This window comes from Chinchilla lanigera, unplaced genomic scaffold (genome assembly GCF_000276665.1).
Source record: "Chinchilla lanigera isolate Chin_1 unplaced genomic scaffold, ChiLan1.0 scaffold00023, whole genome shotgun sequence".
NCBI lineage: Eukaryota > Metazoa > Chordata > Mammalia > Rodentia > Chinchillidae > Chinchilla > Chinchilla lanigera.
The window spans coordinates 20,245,121-20,264,739 of record NW_004955424.1 but is presented as its reverse complement, the minus strand read 5'-3'; the positions used below and the strand labels follow the sequence as shown (position 1 = coordinate 20,264,739).

The window sequence follows — 19,619 nt, the reverse complement described above, 5'->3', positions numbered from 1 at the left end:
AAACTGCTTTAATACAAATGAACAAGTAGAAGTGTTCTATTAGGCACTGGCAAAATGACAAAACTGACATTCAGAAAGCCTGAACAGAAAACACTTAATGATTTACACTGCCTAATTCTTTAAAACTTGAGTGTGATAGAAAGTGAACCAGGTTTTTCCCAACTGCCAGAAGGAAATTCAGGTGCTTTAAGGCGAACATGAAACTTTATGATCACTGAAGTACCTATTATGCAACTATAAAGAGCCAACTCTCTAGGGACTCCATTTAGAGAAGGGCTTCATTTTTTAACCACCATCAAGTTCCTTTATTAATAAATAAGAGATTATTTAAAAAAAGAACCAGAGACTTTCAAGTGCTATGCTGCCTGCTGTGGTGGCACACCCCAGTAATCCCAGCTACTTGGGGGAGAGACTTGGGGATCGTAAGTTTGAGGCGAACCTGGGAAATTTAGCCAGACCCTGTTTCAAACCCACAGGAAAAATAAAGAGCAAAATAAAACATAGGTAACAGGAAGTAGGGAGATAAATTCTTCTCAAAAGTGAAGGGGAAAGAATAAGAGGTGAAAAAAAGAATTGGGGTGTATCACATGTACCAATTCCACACAAAGAACACACACTATGTACTGTGAGCATGCACCAGAAAAGGGAAAGGGGGTCAAGAAGAATGGAGTTAAGATGGCTACGCACACTCACCAACTCCATACAAGGGATGTAAACAGTAGGTACCATACAATGTTTGAATAAACTAGAAAGAGAACATGTCTAGGGTGTCGCTCAGCGGCATAGTGCTTGCCTAGCATTCAAGAGGCCCTGGGGGTTATTCCAGTATTACAAGAGAAAAAAAAAGTATATTAACTGCAAATTCCACATCTCTTTCAAATGAGTATTCTTAAAATATGGGGTAGATCTGTCTAGTTTTCACTTCTGGTGTCCCACTCTTGCTATACAAAAAGGAACTCGCAGAGACAAACTCAAATATCTATTTTGAAAAGAATTTACTTAGTTTGAATAAATTAATTGCAAATAAAAATTAAGCTACAATATATAGCCTGAATAGAAATAACTGGAACAAATACAACACAGGACTTGATTTCCTTGCATTAGTCACAAAGCATGTGACAATCTAGAAAACTTTAAAATCAATTATATTTCTTCAAAAAAAGGGTAACAGCAGTTACTGATACATCACAACGAAAAAACTTATAATACAAGTTTCCTGACATGCATTTCCTGAGTGAACCCAAACGATCATTTTTAAAAACAAAGAATTTTGACAAAGTAAAATAAAATAGTTCATGGCTTCTAAGCGACTTTTTTTTTTACCCAAGGAATTTTTTAAAAAAATTCAGAACAGTGATGTAATAGGATAAATTAAAGCTATGCTACCACATACAAAAATTTGCGGTCAATTAAGTATCATACACTTTTCAAACTAAAGGAAATCAAAAGACTAAAAACAATGATCCTGTTTAAAAGTATACTGATTTCTGCAAGTGTCAAAAAGGGGTTGATGTAGTGCAATGGTCTGTACTTTCCTTGTGCTGCATTTAAAAGAGGGGTCTGAGAGGAGGAGAAACTTTTTTCTTGCTTCTCGAAGCAGAGGACTTACTGGAGTAGAGCATAAACAGACCTTTCAAGTGTGTCCCTCTACTCTGCTGTCATTGGTGCTTGTGTGCCAATCAAACCTTTATTCGAGTCACGCTGTAGCAACACTCCTTAGTATTCAGGCCCACAGTTAAGGCTGATCTGCTAGGTTAAAAAAGGGGGGCACTACTGTCATTCAACCTTTCATACCTCTAGATTTTCTAATGCTTGGATAAAACCACATACAGAATAATTAAGCATTTCTTTTTCTAAAAGCAAATCAATTTACACTCTTTTCTTGTTAATTTATGCTTTTTCATTTTTTTCTAGAAACAGTGAACAGATGATCCAGTTTATACCCAAAAAATAAACTTGCCAAATGTTACTGATACTAAAAAAAGATTAGTTATCATGGGAGAAAAATAGATAATCTAGATTAAATTGCATATTCAAAGGAGTATATAAAATGTTTCTTAGCATTAAGTTTTGTTATAGTACTACACTTGAGAGAAACATTAAGGAAAAAAATCTTTCCTGATTATCTTCAATGTGGTTAAAAACAAACACCTCTTACACAATGGTAATTAATGTGAATTTGGTTTTAAAGTATTTAAATTTACCAAATTCTACACTTACATGGGGGTGGGGAAAGAGGCTTTCTTGTCCTTCTTCCTAACTTGACAAATCCTTGAGCTATGTGCTCACTAAGCTACCATTCACACCAAAGGTGTGACACCATCATTATCATGCTACTCTATCAAGAACATTCTATATTTTCTAAAATAAAGATAAATAGAAAAAAAGTTAATATACATGTTGCTCTATTTTACAATGTTTGCAACAAACTGTAAACTAACATAGTTTGAACCAACAGTACCCTCAGTTATACAAAACAATTTCTCAACACTGAGGATGGGTGATTCAAAAACACTAAAATGAAGGCATCAAATTAGACTATGTCTTTTTCTCCTCAAAATATATTTTCAAAAACTCAGAATTCAATAGTCTGGTACTTTCAAAAATTCATTTACTTGAATTTCCTAGATTTTTGCTCAGAAATTGCTATTATTTATTATAAATGTTTACAAAAATTCTTCATCTTAATGCAAATAACCAGAGCAGAGAAACTGTAATATGGACAACAGGTTGGAAAACCCAACTCACTTAGCTTATAAATTTATAATGTAGTCCTGGAGGACAACTGTTTGTTAGTCTAGCGGTCCTTGGAAAATAAGTCTGATGTAGCCTTGTTCACCAGCCAACTGATGTGCACAGAAGGGACAAGCTGCGTGAAAAGTATGAGTACCATGAGGAAGTGGGATCTGGGACCAATAGGCCGTCGTCTTCTCTGAACACACATGCCCACAAGGGCTAAACGCATGGGTTGGAGGGCCGGCGTCCACATAAAATCCAGCTTCACATCCAAGCCACAGAGGGACATAGGGACCAACAGACCTACACATAGGACATTCACGATCTTTTCCATCACGTTCTTCTTTGTTTCCCCAGTTATGATAGCCATGTACATGGCCGCAGTTTAGATACACCCATGGTTGTTTTTCATCTACAACATCTTTCCTCTTCATACTGGGAAATGCTAGTGTGTTGAACCCTACAGGGCACTGAGGTCTTGCTGCATTAATTTCCTGTCTTAAAGCTTCTAAATGCTTCACGGTAGGAGTGTGGGAAAGGCCTTCTGCAGTACGCCAGAGCAATGTTGCACCACAGAGGTCAATTAATGAGCCATCTTGCAACTGATTGGTTTCAATTTCCACCTAAAGGAGACAAAAATCACACAAAAACACAGTCATCACCATGTTTTGAATTTTCTCATTAAGACTTTTAGTCACAGAAGGACTTTTGGTTCCTTACTCAAGAAATGAGGTTTCCTAGGATTATCCATTAAATACTCAAGAAACTCTAATTGCAGTTAGTAGAATGTAAGTTTGAAAATCAAGGATAAAATACTGAACAATATGCAGTATGACTGAAAAATACGGTGAATGTTTAAATTTTAAAAATGTACTATAGCATAACATTAATCACTTTCAAGACACACCAACCCCTCCACCCCTACTTTGAACACTTATCCCACACTATTCTTGCCACTTTCTGAAGCAGTCCTGCAGTCCTCTTTTGTAAACCTTTAGTTGTGCTATCGTAGCTGCCTTGATGTCCTAAACTGATTTAAAACATCTTTCATGCTTATTTTGACTTTGTGGAAGAGTCAGAAATCACACAATGCCAGATCTGGTGGATGATGACATACCGTAATGCTTTTATGAGTCTGCCTTACCACTAAATGGCACTCAGCAGCAGCAATCAGTGTATTTCTGATGATACCTCATTATGAGACATTCATGAAAGAGGACTTTCTGAATTGCCTAAGAAAGTGGCAAGAATGATGGGGTGTGCTTCTAGCGAAGGGGAGTACTGTAAGAGGGAATAATAGTAATGTGTCATTTACTATAAGATTTTTTAAAATTTAAACATGCACTGCACATTATTATAATACTTCATAATACATTTTAACTTTTTTTTCTTAAAACTATTATTAGTATATGTTTGTAAAATGGATGCACCTGGAGACCATAGTGTTAAGTAAAATGAGAACATAAGCTTAAATATTGCATGGATTCTCTTATATGAGAAACCCAAATTATAAATAAAGAGCAAAACAAACATAACAGGCAGGGGACTGAGACATGAGGGGAGGTGCTGGAGAGTAGGGAAAGGGAATGAAAAAGGAATTAAGATGTGTTATTATATGTAGCAACTTTACACAAGGAATGTAAATATTATGTACTGAAAATATATCTCTTTTTAGCCTTACAGATAATTTATGATTAAAAATCTGGGTGAGCAATAGCCTAATACTTTTAATTAGGTAAATAGGGTCAAAGATATTTAGACCAAAATTAGAAGTAGAAAGGTCAAAGTGCTGTTTAATCTAGAATAGCTTAGGTTTTAAAATACATTGATATAAGGTGACAGATGAATAAATTTTTACAATTTCAAACTGAAACAGTAAGATATTACCCTCTAGTATATTTGGTAGTCAGTGTTTGATACACTTAGTTCTTTGTGTTGGCAACAGATTCAGGAGTTTATTAAAAATACTCATGATTTATTCAGTCCAACTCATCCTATGTGCTTATGGTAGCTACATAAGAAGCTACCTTTCATTACTTACCATTTTTCCTCTTTGCTGAGCTGATCTGGTTTCACGTAGGCTGAATACATTTCCACACACTGATATTTCTCTCCATATTCCAGGCTTAGAGTCTTCTGTGAACCCATTGCGTGGATGCATCACAAGAACACCATTAGTGGTCAGGCCATCCATTTGCCCATCAGATGTCTTCCATTTGGCAGCCTTTTCCTACAGAAATAATAATAAGCCTCCATTTATTTGTAGTTTGGAAATAGAAACTAGTATAAAAGAATGTACCATTTAGGGAAAAAAAGCATCTTACCCCAAGAAAGATGTTTTTTGATGAATCAAATCCTGCAGCATAAATCCGTGCTGTAAAAGGGGGATTCCGTTCACATATGATTCTACAGGCAAATCTTGATATAGTGCTTTGCACTGACTGTGTATCAGAATTGCTCTGACTTCCAGGAACTGTGTCAGTTACTACAAAGTCAATAGGACTTTCAGTCGACCGACCAATCTATAGGAAAAATAAATACTTGTAAGACCCATTCAAAGAATACAATGGAAAATCCATTCCAGAAAAGCAATAATATGGTGAAACATGAAGTCTCTGAAATTTTTAAAGCTTAAACTTACCACACTTAACTTGGGGAGCATCTACATTCTTGAGAAATAATCTGTTAAGACTCTCTCTGATGTAGTCATCACTTGGAACACAGAATAAAGTTGCAACTTATGAAATTCAGAACTTCAGAATTTATAAAACCCTCAGGGAAATTAAAGTTTAGATGGCTGAGATTTATAGATGGCTACAAACTTTAACCCCTTTGGGTGGAAATATGCCTATCATGGATTATTCTATCTTTTTAAAATATAATATACTGAACACATAAGTGAATCTATTATGATGACTCCAGGTATTACACTATTTATATAAAGCTGAAATGCAATGATGTCTTCATGTGCTACGAGAACACTGATCCTTATGTTAAGGGACTGCATAGCCTTGTTTTAAGTTTTTATGTACATACAATTCCCAGATTTTTCTCATGTTTTTTCTATCAGGTTATGAACTATCACTTCTTGTTTTTGGTTATGCTTGTTTCCAACAATAAGCCTCTCCTCTGAGCAGCTATTTTTATTCTTACATGGGTGGAGAAATCAAATAAACCAAACTTCACTTTAAAGAACAGTATTTCAAATAGCTCTTGGTGAGAGTCTAAGGGATTCTCCAGGAAAAAAAAAAAAAAAAAAAATTTCAGTGCATAGATTTTGTGGCATTTATTTTATATGTCTAGATGTCCTTTTCATTTTCTTCTTGGTTCTTGCTCATATTTCTGAGAAAGAAGGTTCTCAGATAAAGAGTTCTGACTGGGTTAGGTGTCAGAAAATTAAAAACATCTTCAGAATAGCTAGTCAATAGTAAGTTACCCTTATTTTGAAAGTTGAAATAAAAAAATGAAATAAGTAGACGACAAAGTGACATTCATAAATTATCACTTCATTAGTATATTTGTTACAAAGCAGTATTATAAAACTAAAGAATGTGGGTACTGAGAAAAATACTAACCCTTTATAAAGATTTTAAAAGTAATTCTTTGCATAGCTGAGCCTCAAGAGTTCCTCATAACAGCACACTTTTAGATAAAACCATTTAGCATTTAGGTCATGTAATCAAATACAAAGCCTTTATGTTTAGTGTGGATAGTTTTAGGTTAGCCTACATAAGATGGGCTCTCCCTCCCCCTTTAATTTTTAAGACAATGACATCCAAAGAAAACATTCCAGACCTTTGAAATTAAAAACTTTCCAAAATAGAAAGCTTTTTAAATGACAGGTATAGGGCAAGGACTACACTGAGAATTAATACTAAAAATCAGGCAGAAGCAATACTTCTTTGGGAAAAGAGTTTCGGAGTCAACATTTGATCTGGGCCTTGGAGAAGACTGAAGCTACCAAAGTATTATTGGTAATGGTAAGTGTGAATGAAGAAAGCTTAAAACCCATAAAGAGAAAAACTTACTCAAGTATGATCAGATGTTAAAATATAATTCTGTTATGATAAATGCCAGTAATTCTTCCTCTAAGTTAAGTGCTACAGTTGGCTTTAAAAATATAGATGTTAGGCTGGGGCTGTAGCTCAGCGGTAGAGTGCCTGCCTAGCATACATGACGCACTGGATCTGATCCCCAGTACCACACACACACACACACACGCAATAGAGTTAGAAACTGACTGACGATTCACTTCCTTATCAATCCAGCCTGATTTCTTGCTATTTCTGTACACAAAATATACAGTACTACCAGTAGCTCATTCATTAATCTTGTACCATACTGTCTAATATTTTTTGCTGTCTCATTTGCCAGATCGTTTTCTACTGGTTGCTGGCAAAAACGCTAGTTAATCTGATAAAAAGGTCCAGATAAAAGGTGCTACATTTAAAGATCCTTCCTCTCCTCAATCAGAAATCTGCACTTTACATTTAGACATAGTATAGCACCTAAACATGTAATAAAGAAGGAATATGAATATCTGATAGTTGAAATCTTAAAAAAAAGTTTCAGTGTAAAAATCAGATAATCCAAAATGTTTACAAAATCAACTCCTCAAAGAACTTACTAGGGTAGTTTGGTGTATTTCCAGTTTTTTGATGCAGAAATGTTTGGATTTTTCCATAGATACAATGCCTGCACAAAAGGCATGATTTGTGACACTAGGAAAAATTTTATATGAAAAAGAGAAAACCAGCCAGAGAAGATAAGGGATAACAATTTTTGAAGCCAAAACTGTAGTCTGTGATCAAATTTTTTTCTTTCCTATCTATCTATCTATCTATCTATCTATCTATCTACCTATCAATCATCTTTTTTGCAGTAATTGAACTATGAGTTTAAGCACTGAGTTACATTGGCTCTTTTATATTTTTTAAGTTTTAAGATAAGGTCTTGCTAAGTTGTCCAGGCTGGGCTAAAGCCTGCAATTCCCCTGCCTCAGTCTTCCAGAGTATTAAGATTACAGGTGTGTGCCACCATGCCCATCCTGATTTTTTAAAAAAGCTACATACAATCATTTTAAATGCTTATCAGTGAAATAACATGTAGAAAATCATTCTAAAACTTTATGTTAGGTTTTCGTTGGTATCAAAACCTTCATCTTTAGAAGGATATTATTAGTTTTCATAAAAGCAAGGAAGATGTAAATATCCTTATTTAATCATGTAAAATAAAGAAAAATGGAAATTAATTGGGACAATAATTATAAGAACAACATTATCAGGTAATTTATATCCTTCTTAGGTTTCTTTAGAAAATCCAGTATTGTCTTTAGAAAAGCCAGTATTACAAAAGATTAAGAATTTTGCTTACTTCTTTGGGCTTAATTGTTCTATAATATATCAGTTTGTAAAAATAGCAGTACTGTACTGGCACAAAGGATGAGAGAAAAAACAAACAGGTTGTACCAATAGCTATGACCAAATATGTGCTGAAAAGCAAATATATACTACCAATGGCTCATTCATGAATGACTTCACATATATGATATGAATAGTCAGAAACTGCCTGAACTTTTTGTTGCCTCCAGAGGAAGATGGGAGGAAGTAGCATAAAAAGTCACAAATATGTGTAAAATATTTATTGGTTTCTATTTGTGGATAGTAACAGCGAACATTTACTAAGCATTTACTATGTAGCTGACACAGCTCTGAGTGCTTTACACGCACAAACTCATTTAAGCTTCCTAACAGTCATGAGGGAGATGCTATTATCTGCACTGAGGCATACACTGACAATGTTTACCAGGAATTCTGATTCCAGAGCCCATCTTTTTTTTTTTTTTTTTTTTTGTCTTTTCAAGACAGGGTCTGGCTATGCAGTTTAGGCTGACCTTGAGCTCACTTTGTAGCTCAGGCTGGCCTTGAACTCGCAACAATCCTCCTGCCTCAGCCTCCCGAATGCTGGGATTACAGGCGTGCACCACCATGCCTGGCTCTAGAGCCCATCTTTTAATCATGTCACAAAACTGAGAAGTCAATACATTTTAAAAATAATCCCTAATCTGACCATAGAAATATCATTGACAATAGACTTTTTTACGAAAAAATATTCATATGTTATAATACCTGAAACATATCGGTGTTGCTGTCATAAGTATATTCAACCACCACTGTCTGGGCCCGAGATAAGGTATATGATATGCTATGCTGGTCCTTATTGCTTATTGCCTATAAATGAAAAGGTTAATAGCAAAAATCAGTAGGTAGGTAAACCAAATCAGAAAGTCTTTTCATTAAAGAAGGTAAAACTATTTACTACATATATGATACAGTTATTTATTTCTCTCTTGAAATTTAGGGTAGAGGTTAGTAATTCTTGTACAACCTCAGTTGTGACAATACCTTCACTCAGACTGAATGGAAGGATCAATTACAGAGTAAGATTGTAATTAAAAAAAATAAACACTGTAAAATCTGGACCTCCCTTATAAGTATTTAAAACTATAAAGTGATCAAAACCAAATTCCATATAGAAACAGAAAACAATATCTAGTACCTTTCTGATAAGGAGCAAATACAAAATCTAGCAAGGTAAGAATCATATTTAAAATTATTTAGTTATAAAATTAATCAATAAGCAGAGTTCATGGTCTTCTAACAAATTTGTGACTCGACAGATGACAAATGTTTACCTATGCTGGGCCAGATCCAGAAAAATCCATAGAATGATTAAACATTACCAAAGGAAATGGGTACAATGCTTATGACTGTACTTCTGACTTATCTCTAACTAAAAGCACGGCTAAAAGTTTTGTTTTCAGGCTTTTTCTGTGTATATGATTGGATAATATGGGAGGGGATGGAGAACCTAGTCACTGCACAAAGGAAGTGAAAACAGGCTGCATAAAAAGGAAAACAGATACAAAGACAAAAATGATTGCACATAAAAAGTAGCTAAATGAAGAAAAAGTTTCTTAATTAAGTTTGGCATTTTTAATGTTTTATTTTGTTTCAATTTTTAGTGAAGAAAGGCTTAAAATATAAGCTTTAAGAACATTAATTTTCAAATTCTCCCAGAAAATAAACAAATACCTGGGTACTAACTACCCAGCTTTATGAAGGCTTAAAATGATACGTGCTTCTAATTTTTTTTAAACTCTGTATAGAGATACACTGAGATTGCCTACAAGTCACTACCTATTCTCCTTTGTCCATATAGCTGATTCAACCTCATGAACACAGTATAGAAAATTTATATAGACTTTTGTTGATATTTTTTTACCACAAATTTACGTCCTCACGAACATTATATAATTGCTTCAAAGATTTTAAAATCTAAAAACTCAGCATTAAGCAACTGAGTTTTCAAATAATTTCTTAGTATTTTGGAAGTTATTAATGTCTAAAGAAATTAAAAACACTGGTTTTTGTGTGACTTGAGATTGGTTTTTTTGCTACGGAGGCTACACTGCACTTAGGAATAAAAACTGTCAAGTTATATCTGAATCTCATTGAACTGGCAGGCAGGGTTTTAATCACTCATCCCAGATGACTGCCAGACTAAACAATTAGGTTTTCATCACTACCTCACTAACGTATTCCTCCAAAATTGAAAAAGGAGTCAAACCTTTGATACCTAAGATTCTTGTTGCCTCATAAAGATGAAAACGAAGTAACAATGAAAAAATGAAGGACATTAGAACTAAAAAAAATGAAGACAGATATAAAACTGGACAATTTAGAGGTAGAGACTATAAATATTTTTTCCTTATAATGGTTCTCAACTAGAGGGTAGTATTAGCTATCTAAAGGGCATCTGAAAATATGAAAGTATATTTTTTCGCTGTCACAATGATCTGAGGGCTCAAACGGTACTTGGTGGTTGAGGTTAAATAAATATCCTCTAACATGTGGGACAGTCCTGTACAATGAAGAATAGCACACCAAAATGCCAAACGTACTCCTGTGGGGAAATGCTGCAATAAACTTCTCAGACTGGGATAAATAAGCCATACACTACCACCACCTGCTCAACACATACCTTCTCTGCAAATGAGCAAAAATAAACACCTAAGAAGAAACTGTCTCTTTTCAACATTCATGATTTCCAAATAGTAATAGAGGAGTCCCAGCCAAGGTTGGAGGCCTCTGTTTTATACCCCAAATGGAATATAAAATAAAATAAAACATCTAGTTGCTTGCAGGAACTAAAGCTGTGAGCCCACTGTCTCTCATTTATTTAACTTAGATAAATCTTAGTACATAATATGAAAACATATCCTAGAGCTACTTAGCTAAAGATATAGGTACTTTCAGAGTCAAAGGACTCCTTAATTTTAATTTATTCATCAAAATATCAATTCAGTTTGTGTTATAAAACTGGAAGTAAAGGAATTTGCAGACAATGTAACATCTGAAGTTTCTTCTACTTGTCGACCATTGCGGGAAAAAGCTTAAGTGCTTTATCTGCTGGGCCAGGTTCTGGACAGCAGGTAGGGAAAGGAAAAGGGGTATGGAAGCATTAAAGAAGCCAGGTAGGCAAGAAATTATATTGTAAATATAATTAAGTATGTACTTGTAGGGCTTTGATTCAATCTAATAACTACTGAGGTCTACTTTGTATAAGGGACTGGGATAAAAGCTATGAGTCATACACCCGCCCCAACACACTTGCACACACACAAAAGGGCATAGAGAGAATAATCTTACACAAAGACCTTTAGCTAAAAAATTACTTCATCCAAACAGACTTCTGAGGCCTAAATATACATGTTATGCATGACATTCTTTCACCAGCCCAGGCGAGGCCCCTGCAGTAACAGAATAGCAACTCCCTACCTCTCAGGGTGGATAGCTGCACAATTCTAAACATTACCAGAGAAAACCCTGGCCCAAGTCCACCTTTTCAAATAAGGAATGAGAATGTTTCCTTCTAATTTCCACCCACTGATCCTATTTTGTCAATTAAAAACATGTCCAAGTTCCCTCATTCAGCAGCCTTTCAAATATCATGTCTCCAAAGTTTCTTTTCCAATCCAAGGAAAACGAAATTTCTGAAATAGCAATGTAAGGGGAATGCTGGAAAATATAAGCAACACATAGTCTTTCAATTTCTCCAAGTTAATTTACGTAGTTTTTAAATTTTTATTTTCATTGTTTACCTTTGCAGCCTGAGGAGTACATGCAATATGCACAGTGCTGGGCTTCACCCCATTTGCCTTAGGTCTTTTAAACAAAGCAAACCTACTTTTCCTTCTTCCTCTATCGCCATTTGGGAGAGACCCATTATACCTGAGGGAGGAAAAAATAAATTTAGGTGACCTCTTGTAAGGATCGCATAATTATAAAATGTGTTTTACACTGCCTTGCAGAATCAGTTCCCAATTAATCATCTATTAGCACATTGTAATTATCTCAGATTCCTTTTAGCAATTGCTGATCTGCAGACCAGCTGCCTGGATATAAAACTAAATGCTATTCTTTCTGGCTACACTTAAAGTCATAGAGAAGTGTATTTTTTATTACACACAGAATCATGCTATTTATATATTTCCATTCTCTTACTAAAGATAATCACAAGATGAATAAAGGTATATCTGATTCCTTATGACTCACTTTTTTCCTATTTTCTTCACGTGAATGTTTCTGCATGTGCTAATACAACTTTTAAAAGAACATGTATTATTTAAAATAGAATCTCTCTTAATTGTAAAGCAAACACTTTAAATAGCTAAACTTTTGAAATAAGGAGTATTTGAACTTGTCTGCTGTTAGCTACCTAAATACAAACACACACACACACACACACACACACACACACACACACTCTCTCTCTCTCTTTCTCTCTGTGCTGGCAGAGCCTGTCCAGCTGAGATGTCTGTAAAACACACCTTTGTTATTTAGGATATATACGACCATTTCTCAGTGATAACATACATATATCCTGAAGCAAGCAAGGATTCAAACATTGGGGAAAAAAAACAAAAAAAAATTGGAGAAATGTTAAAAACAAACCCAAACAAAAACATTCGGGTGTTTACTATATACCAGATGCTACTAAGCATCACTTCACTTAATGGAGCCTCACCACAACTGTAACACTGGTATCAATGGTTCCATTTTTACAGGTTAGGAAACAAGCTCGGAGGAATTATTTTCTGAAGTTCACACACAGGACACAAAGTCAGAATTTGAACTCTGGTATGTCTATCATGCTTGTCATTCTTTATCCCTTCACTGAGGCATAAACAGTAATTTAGTAATAATCTTCATTCAGTGTTCCCCAACCCAGACAAAGATCTTTGGTTTGATGATCTCCTATATATAGCTGATCAATCTAGGCAACAATGAGGCAGGGAATAGGGACAGATTTGAGGTGGGAGGAGAGGTTGATTGTAAAATTGCCAGCAACAGTAGCTGACAAGGAGGACTTTTTTTTTTGGTACTGGGAATCAAACTCAGGGCCTCACACTTCCCAGGCAGGTGCTGTGCGCACTGAGCTACATCCCCAGCCCAAGACCTAGGTTGTAAAGCTAAGAAGAAAGTTTACTCAATGAATGCCATCTATAGAACTTATCACGACCCCTTATAAAACATAAAAATCTTGCACTGGCAGAAAGCCCTTCCTCTTCTTGCTAGTGTTGCTACAAGTATAAAGTAGGACCCCTTGGCCAATACGTTAACTTTGTTATCCTATGTTGTTTGTTGCCTCACTATGGGTTCCTTACTGCCTCTCACTACTATTTTCTTTTTTTTTGTGGTACCGGGAATTGAACTCAGGACCTTGCGCTTGGCAGGCAGGCGCTTATGCCGCAGAGCTATCTCCCCGCCCTCTCACTACTATTTTCTAAGTTACACAATTCATTCTTCTGGATCTATGGTCTCTATTCTCATGTTGTATTACTGAATTCAAAACTTTTTTCTAAACTGCAACAGCAGGAAATGGACAACTTTGCCCAGTTTCACTTCTTCCAGAGTTAGGAAAAAGCATTATTTGAATTTTAAGATACGAAGAACCAGATGCAGACATAACGACTAATTATTAATATTTAACTGAGAAACTTCTAGGATAAGAGAGGTGGTTTAAAGCCATATTTTAAGTTTTAAATCCTATTCTTCAAAGATTCTCATATTTCCTGTCAGAAGAATATAAAATTGTGTTACTAGTTAAAGTTTAGTAGCTAAAAACTGTTGTCATTAATACAGTTAAAGTCTATGTGACTTGAAATTGTAATACTATAGTGATCATTTTAACTTTACGGTCTTTTAAGTTTGGTATTTGAGGGGAACCCCCCCCCAATAAAGGGCCATAAATAATCTTAATTGTCTTTTATTGGGGAAGAAAGTAAGGCCCCAAATAACTGACTTGTCCAAGGTCACACAGCCAGCAGTGTTGGAATATGCACTGGAATCTAGGAATCCTGACTCCCAGTCAGCTAGTAACTCTACACTGTCTTTACAGTTTCTTCTACTCTCATTTGACAGAACGAACACTCTCACTTAAATTAACAGACCAACACTGTTTCCTTCCCTTGAAAAATTATGGCAAGCTTAGACTGAATAAACCGAAATACTGAAATTATCTATTCTTCAATCTGCAGACTGGTCATATGATAGTTAAACATATTATTGTTGAAGTAAACAAGTAGCCAGGCCCTGGGCTTCATTCAGTCTTTCCTTTCATTAAGAAGCACAGTGCAGTTGGACCTTAAGCACAAAGCAACAATTACTTTACAGAAGCAAGGGAAATAAATATTAATCTACACAAAATGATGGGAAATAGGAGAAGGGAAAAGGATTTTTGGTAAAGTTGGCTGAGGCAAGTTTTTTATTTTTTTATTTTTTTATTTATTTATTTTTTTTTTTGGTTTTTTCTGGTACCGGGAACCGAACTCATGACCTTGCGCTTGCCGGGCAGACGCTTTTGCCACTGAGCTAAATCCCCAGCCCCCTGAGGCAAGTTTTTTAATACATGGGACAGAGAAGGAAACTATGTCCTTTTTTGGGTGAGGATGAGGCAAAGTTTATGCACTATTTAAGTACTTATAAAAATAGCAGAAATATAAAAATTGCAAGTTTCTTAATTTTATAATCTTACCCTGTACTTTTAAATTCTTTTTCAGAAGATATAAATTCTAAAAGAAAAGTACTTTTGACCTAGAAACCAAAATTACTATATTATTCATTTTTGTATTTCATCTGCTGTCTTACCCTAAGACAATGAGTTCACCGTATTTTACTGGTGCTTTGGATGGATGATTTTCTTGATCAGGAGAAAACATGAGCTTGGTTGTCTTTCTCAAATCTCTATTCACTGGTCAGGAGCTTTGGGACACTTTTTGCATTATTTCCTAGAGAGGAAAAGTTTTTCATTAATAATATGAACAACAAATTTCAGTTTAAATAAAGATATTATTTTCCAGTAGTCTACTTGAGAATATAATTATGCAAATCACATGATAAATGAAGTATGTAACATTTTCCCCAATAATGATTCTATATTTGACACAAACAGATCAAAACCTAAACGTGGGGCCTAACACAGGAAGACAGAAATGTATTTTTCCCTATTATTTCTGCAAGCTACAACTAAAAACCCTGGGCATTATATATACAATGTAAAGTGACACAGAAAGTGAAGAGAAGCAGAACGGGTACGGACTTAAGGATTCAAGAACCAATATGATATTAAGTTCTCTGGATTTTCTTTTTCACTAATACACCCCAGACTTGAAGCTGATGAAGCCGGCAGTCTGGAAATGTCCACTGGTACATGAGGAGAAAAAAGCCGTAACAAAAACTTAATTTTAGTTAAAGGAACAAGAAAAGAGCAGCCTTGCAAGACAAAACTTCTGACAATAACTGTTCTACTCCAGTAAACACTACAGAAAATACTGTGGGGATCCTTTCTCCCAGCAAAAGCTAAGTGAGGCCTGTGACTTCCATCTTGTGAACTAGCATGAGAAGATGCAGTGTTCTAGGACTTTCACCCTGATGACTAAGCATACTCCTATATTCACCCAATTATGTCAATGGAGACCACCTGGTAACCCAGATTTCCTTTCACCCTCACTCCATAGTAGCAAGAAGGACTTTCCTTCCTTAGGTGTCAATGGAGGCTGAATAGAGGACCTGGACTTCTGTATGTATCTACCAATGACAAAAAGACACCCCCTACAGCCCTACTAAAGCAGTGTCAGGAAAAGTAAGTGGAAATAGAAGTTTAGAAAATATCCAGAGCCTCAGAACATAATATGTTTCATGCAAAAATCACACGTCATCTCAAGAACCAGAAATATTTAAAACAATGCAACAGAGTGGTCAGAAGAGGCCAAAATTGAGATGACACAGATTTAAGAATTGCCTGACAAAGAGCTGAAAGCAGCCATGATAAAATACTGTAAAATATAAAGAAGTAGAAATTTTAGAACTAGATACTAACCAAAATAAAAAAAGCTTTAGATGGGCTCAACAGCAAAATGGAAAAGACCTAATAAAACTAAACTGGAGAGAGAAGAAAAAGAGCAGAGCTAAAAGAACATTCAAAATAATGACTGAAAAGTTTGGAAAGAGAAATAAAACTACAAATTGAAGAAGCTGAACAAACTGCACACTGGATAAACCTAAAGACAGCCACACCAAGACATGTCCATTATTAAACTGAAAAGTGAAGGCAAAGAAAATAGCTTTAAAGTAGAAAGAATTTCCTTATCTATAGGGGAACAAGCTATTTGAATGACCAGATTTCTTAGGGAAATACAGTATCCCCACATAGTTGCAATTCTGGAAAGACAGCAACACAGAATATTTGTAGCTAAATGAGTAAGAAAAATTAAAGGAGGGCCGGGGATTTAGCTCAGTAGCACAGAGCCTGCCTGGCAAGCTTGAGGTCCTGAGTTTTTGAGTTCCAGTACCTCCCCCCAAAAAAGAAAAGTCAAAGGAGAAAGCTTAGCCATGTGACCTCCCATTAATTTTTTAGAAGGTGATAAAATACTCTTGTAGAAATAATTTGGACAAATGTTTATTTTTTAAAAATTTAAAAGTGATTTAATGAAATACAACATACTTATTAGAATTATTTTAATAAAAGCACTTCCTCCATTCAAATGAACTGAAAGAAATTCCTCTCATTTCTCCAGTAAGTCTGCTTTTTCCGATGAAATATTAATTTATTAGATTACAGTTTATCACGTTAGAGTTGTCAGACACTAGGGTTGTGTGAAAATGTTTTGCTTAAGTAAATAAACTACAATGATAAAATTCCCTATTTAGAGAAAGAAACTGATGCATGCTATGCTAAGTAAAAACTTCAATTTCAAAATTTATGTTTTTTTTAAAAAAACCAACTCAAATTAACCAAAAAACAACTTTGGTTCCATGTAACAAGTCCTTCTTTCTGATATATGTGAAATAATTTCCTCCCTAAGAAGCATTCCATTTTAAAAAGTCACACAGAAACTTAACTGGAGGCTTTAACTGTGCCTTTTAGACAATTACAGTCGTGCTGTCCAACATGAAAATACTGCCCTGGCACATTCCTAACCAAGAAAAGCAAGAATTAAAAATTTGGTAACATTTAATTAAATTTAAATTAACTTTAAATAATATTTAAAAATAATACTGCCTTATTTTGATTTGGATTCCTGCTTTCTATTTAAAGAAACTGATCAATTTCTATGTTTAGTAGAAAAAATTTTCTTTTAACAAAAAGATTACTTAAAGTAAAAGTCAATTTAAACAGTAATAAATGGAATTAGTAAGTACACAGACATGACAAAATTTGAAAATGTTATGTGACTTATTTGACTGATAGTATATATCACATATTAGCTTGTGTTCTAAGTTCTCTTTAAATGAAGCAATCTGTTTCCTGATCTCTAAAAATGAAGGGACTAAAGTGGTATGAACAGAATTTTGGAGCTGGAAAATATATAATCAACCATCTGGTACTGACATAAGAATTTACAAATAACATGTACTGCACTATTTTACATAGGTTTAGTTCTACCTCCTCTGCAGCAAAAGAAACAATTTTTAATTTAGACAAAACAAAACAAGACCAAAAAAAACAAAGAGTAAGGACAGGGATAGCATACATCCTCCATTCTATACTTTTTAAGAGCCTTTGACCAAACTAAGTAAGAGAAACAATATATTTCCAATCAGATCTAATTTTACTCTGCTTAGGTCCTTTAAAAGGTCTAATACTGAATTACTTTATCAGTGACATCAAAGTTTCAATCAAAGAAACAAACTTGATGTCTATTGCTCTCTTATACTCTAAAACTTAAAACAATTCAGAAGTGTTGTTTATATACATAAATGACCAAAGAGAACAGTTTAAGTTTAAAATGACATATAATCAATTGATATGTAAGTGGCATTTCTAAACTGTAAATAAAATGTGCCATGACTCTTGTTTCTCTTAGTGTCTTTCATTGCGAGTCTAACAAATATTCGCAGGTGCTCTTCGTAAAAGAGGTTGCTGAAATCTTTATATGAAGATTCATGAGTAAGAATTTTTAACACCACCAAGGAGAGCGCAACAGTGGCTTTGCATTCATTCTCCTTACATATTCTTTCTATATTTTTATATTTGAGTAACATAATTGTTCAAAATGAATTCCTGAAGTCATGCACTTGAGATCTGGAAATGGATATGTATACAAAGAATATCCCAGTGGCTCAAGTATTGGTCCCACTTGTTGGTCTTCAATTAAGTTAGTTGGTCTGATCTCATCCCAGTATGATCCAGCTTTAAGAACATGAAATACGACCATTAATTCTACCCAAGACTAGACAAAATGTTAGATTATCTTGCTAAGATAGATAATACGGCTGTTTTCTTCAAAATCTACTACTTTAAAGCTCTGCTTGAACTCTGAAAAGTAAATATATTTCTCTCAATGGTCAGAACTCAACTTCCTTAATTAAAACAATTTTTTTCAAGAAACATTCTGGAGTAGTGCTATTTTCTGTGTGTGTTTGAGAAAACATTGAAAGCTAGCCATAAAATACATATTTCTTAGGAATAACCTTATTAATTTGAGTAATATAATAGTTTAATCATTTATTCTTTGAAGGCCAGTAAAATACAATTATTTTTCTATCAAAAATTTCCAAAGGAAAGTTACATTCTATAATATGTAACTCAGTTTCACCGAAAGGGAAGCCAGGAAATCAATCATTGTTCCTCAACATAACACATTTTTTTTTACTAGTCAGTTACACAGCACGTAGATTTTGCTTACCACTTACTAAACTAGTATAAAATCCCTGCCCTGAAAAAATAAAAAGAACCAAAACAAATAACCAAGGGACAATACAAATTTCACATAGATGTTTATATAATTTTTGAACACTTCTATTTTGGCAGGTGAGTGGGTAGGCATAAACGGGTGCTGAGTGAAAAACAAAGGAGGACAATCTGTTAACATATGAAAATGTTATAATGCTTCTTTATGTTGAAAAAATATGTGGACTGCATGTATTATCTCTGATGAAACAGGTTTCCATCTACACTAGAGACTCCCTGTGGTTGATTTCAAAAAGATGACTCAAACTGAAAGAGCTGTTTAGGTATATTTGTGGTGGAGCCATTTTATGAAACCAATGCAGCTTATAATTGAACGTAAGTAAATCTATAGCAGTTTCTTGGTAAGAGTGAAAATTTAATCACCTTCTTCCTTTTTTTCACAATTAACAGGCTTAATAAGCAGTGTTTTTACACAAAAGAGAAACAACAGTGTCAGAGGTAGTAGCTAGAGGTTACTATTGGAGGTTTCCACTTTTCATCTTTGAGATTCTCAACACAGAAGTGGAGAAAGTCTATGTTCACCTTCCCAACATAAAGGGCACCACCTGTGCAAACTCCCAGCCTCC

General features: G+C 34.7%; 1 protein-coding gene across 2 annotated transcripts in view; it reads right to left on the bottom strand.

Moving 5' to 3' along the window:
• Positions 1-978: 978 nt before the first annotated feature.
• The window catches only part of Peli1 (pellino E3 ubiquitin protein ligase 1), a 51,685-nt gene continuing 33,044 nt past the window's right edge, over positions 979-19,619 (bottom strand). For both annotated transcript variants that reach the window (XM_005385703.2, XM_005385704.2), the window contains exons 2-7: positions 14,949-15,088; positions 11,900-12,029; positions 8,865-8,966; positions 5,061-5,258; positions 4,778-4,966; positions 979-3,359 (exon numbers count right to left, since the gene is read on the bottom strand). In XM_005385703.2, the coding sequence (XP_005385760.1) occupies positions 2,793-3,359; positions 4,778-4,966; positions 5,061-5,258; positions 8,865-8,966; positions 11,900-12,029; positions 14,949-15,019 (1,257 nt within the window). In that variant the 5' untranslated portion in view covers positions 15,020-15,088 and the 3' untranslated portion in view covers positions 979-2,792. The remainder of the gene's footprint in view (positions 3,360-4,777; positions 4,967-5,060; positions 5,259-8,864; positions 8,967-11,899; positions 12,030-14,948; positions 15,089-19,619) is intronic.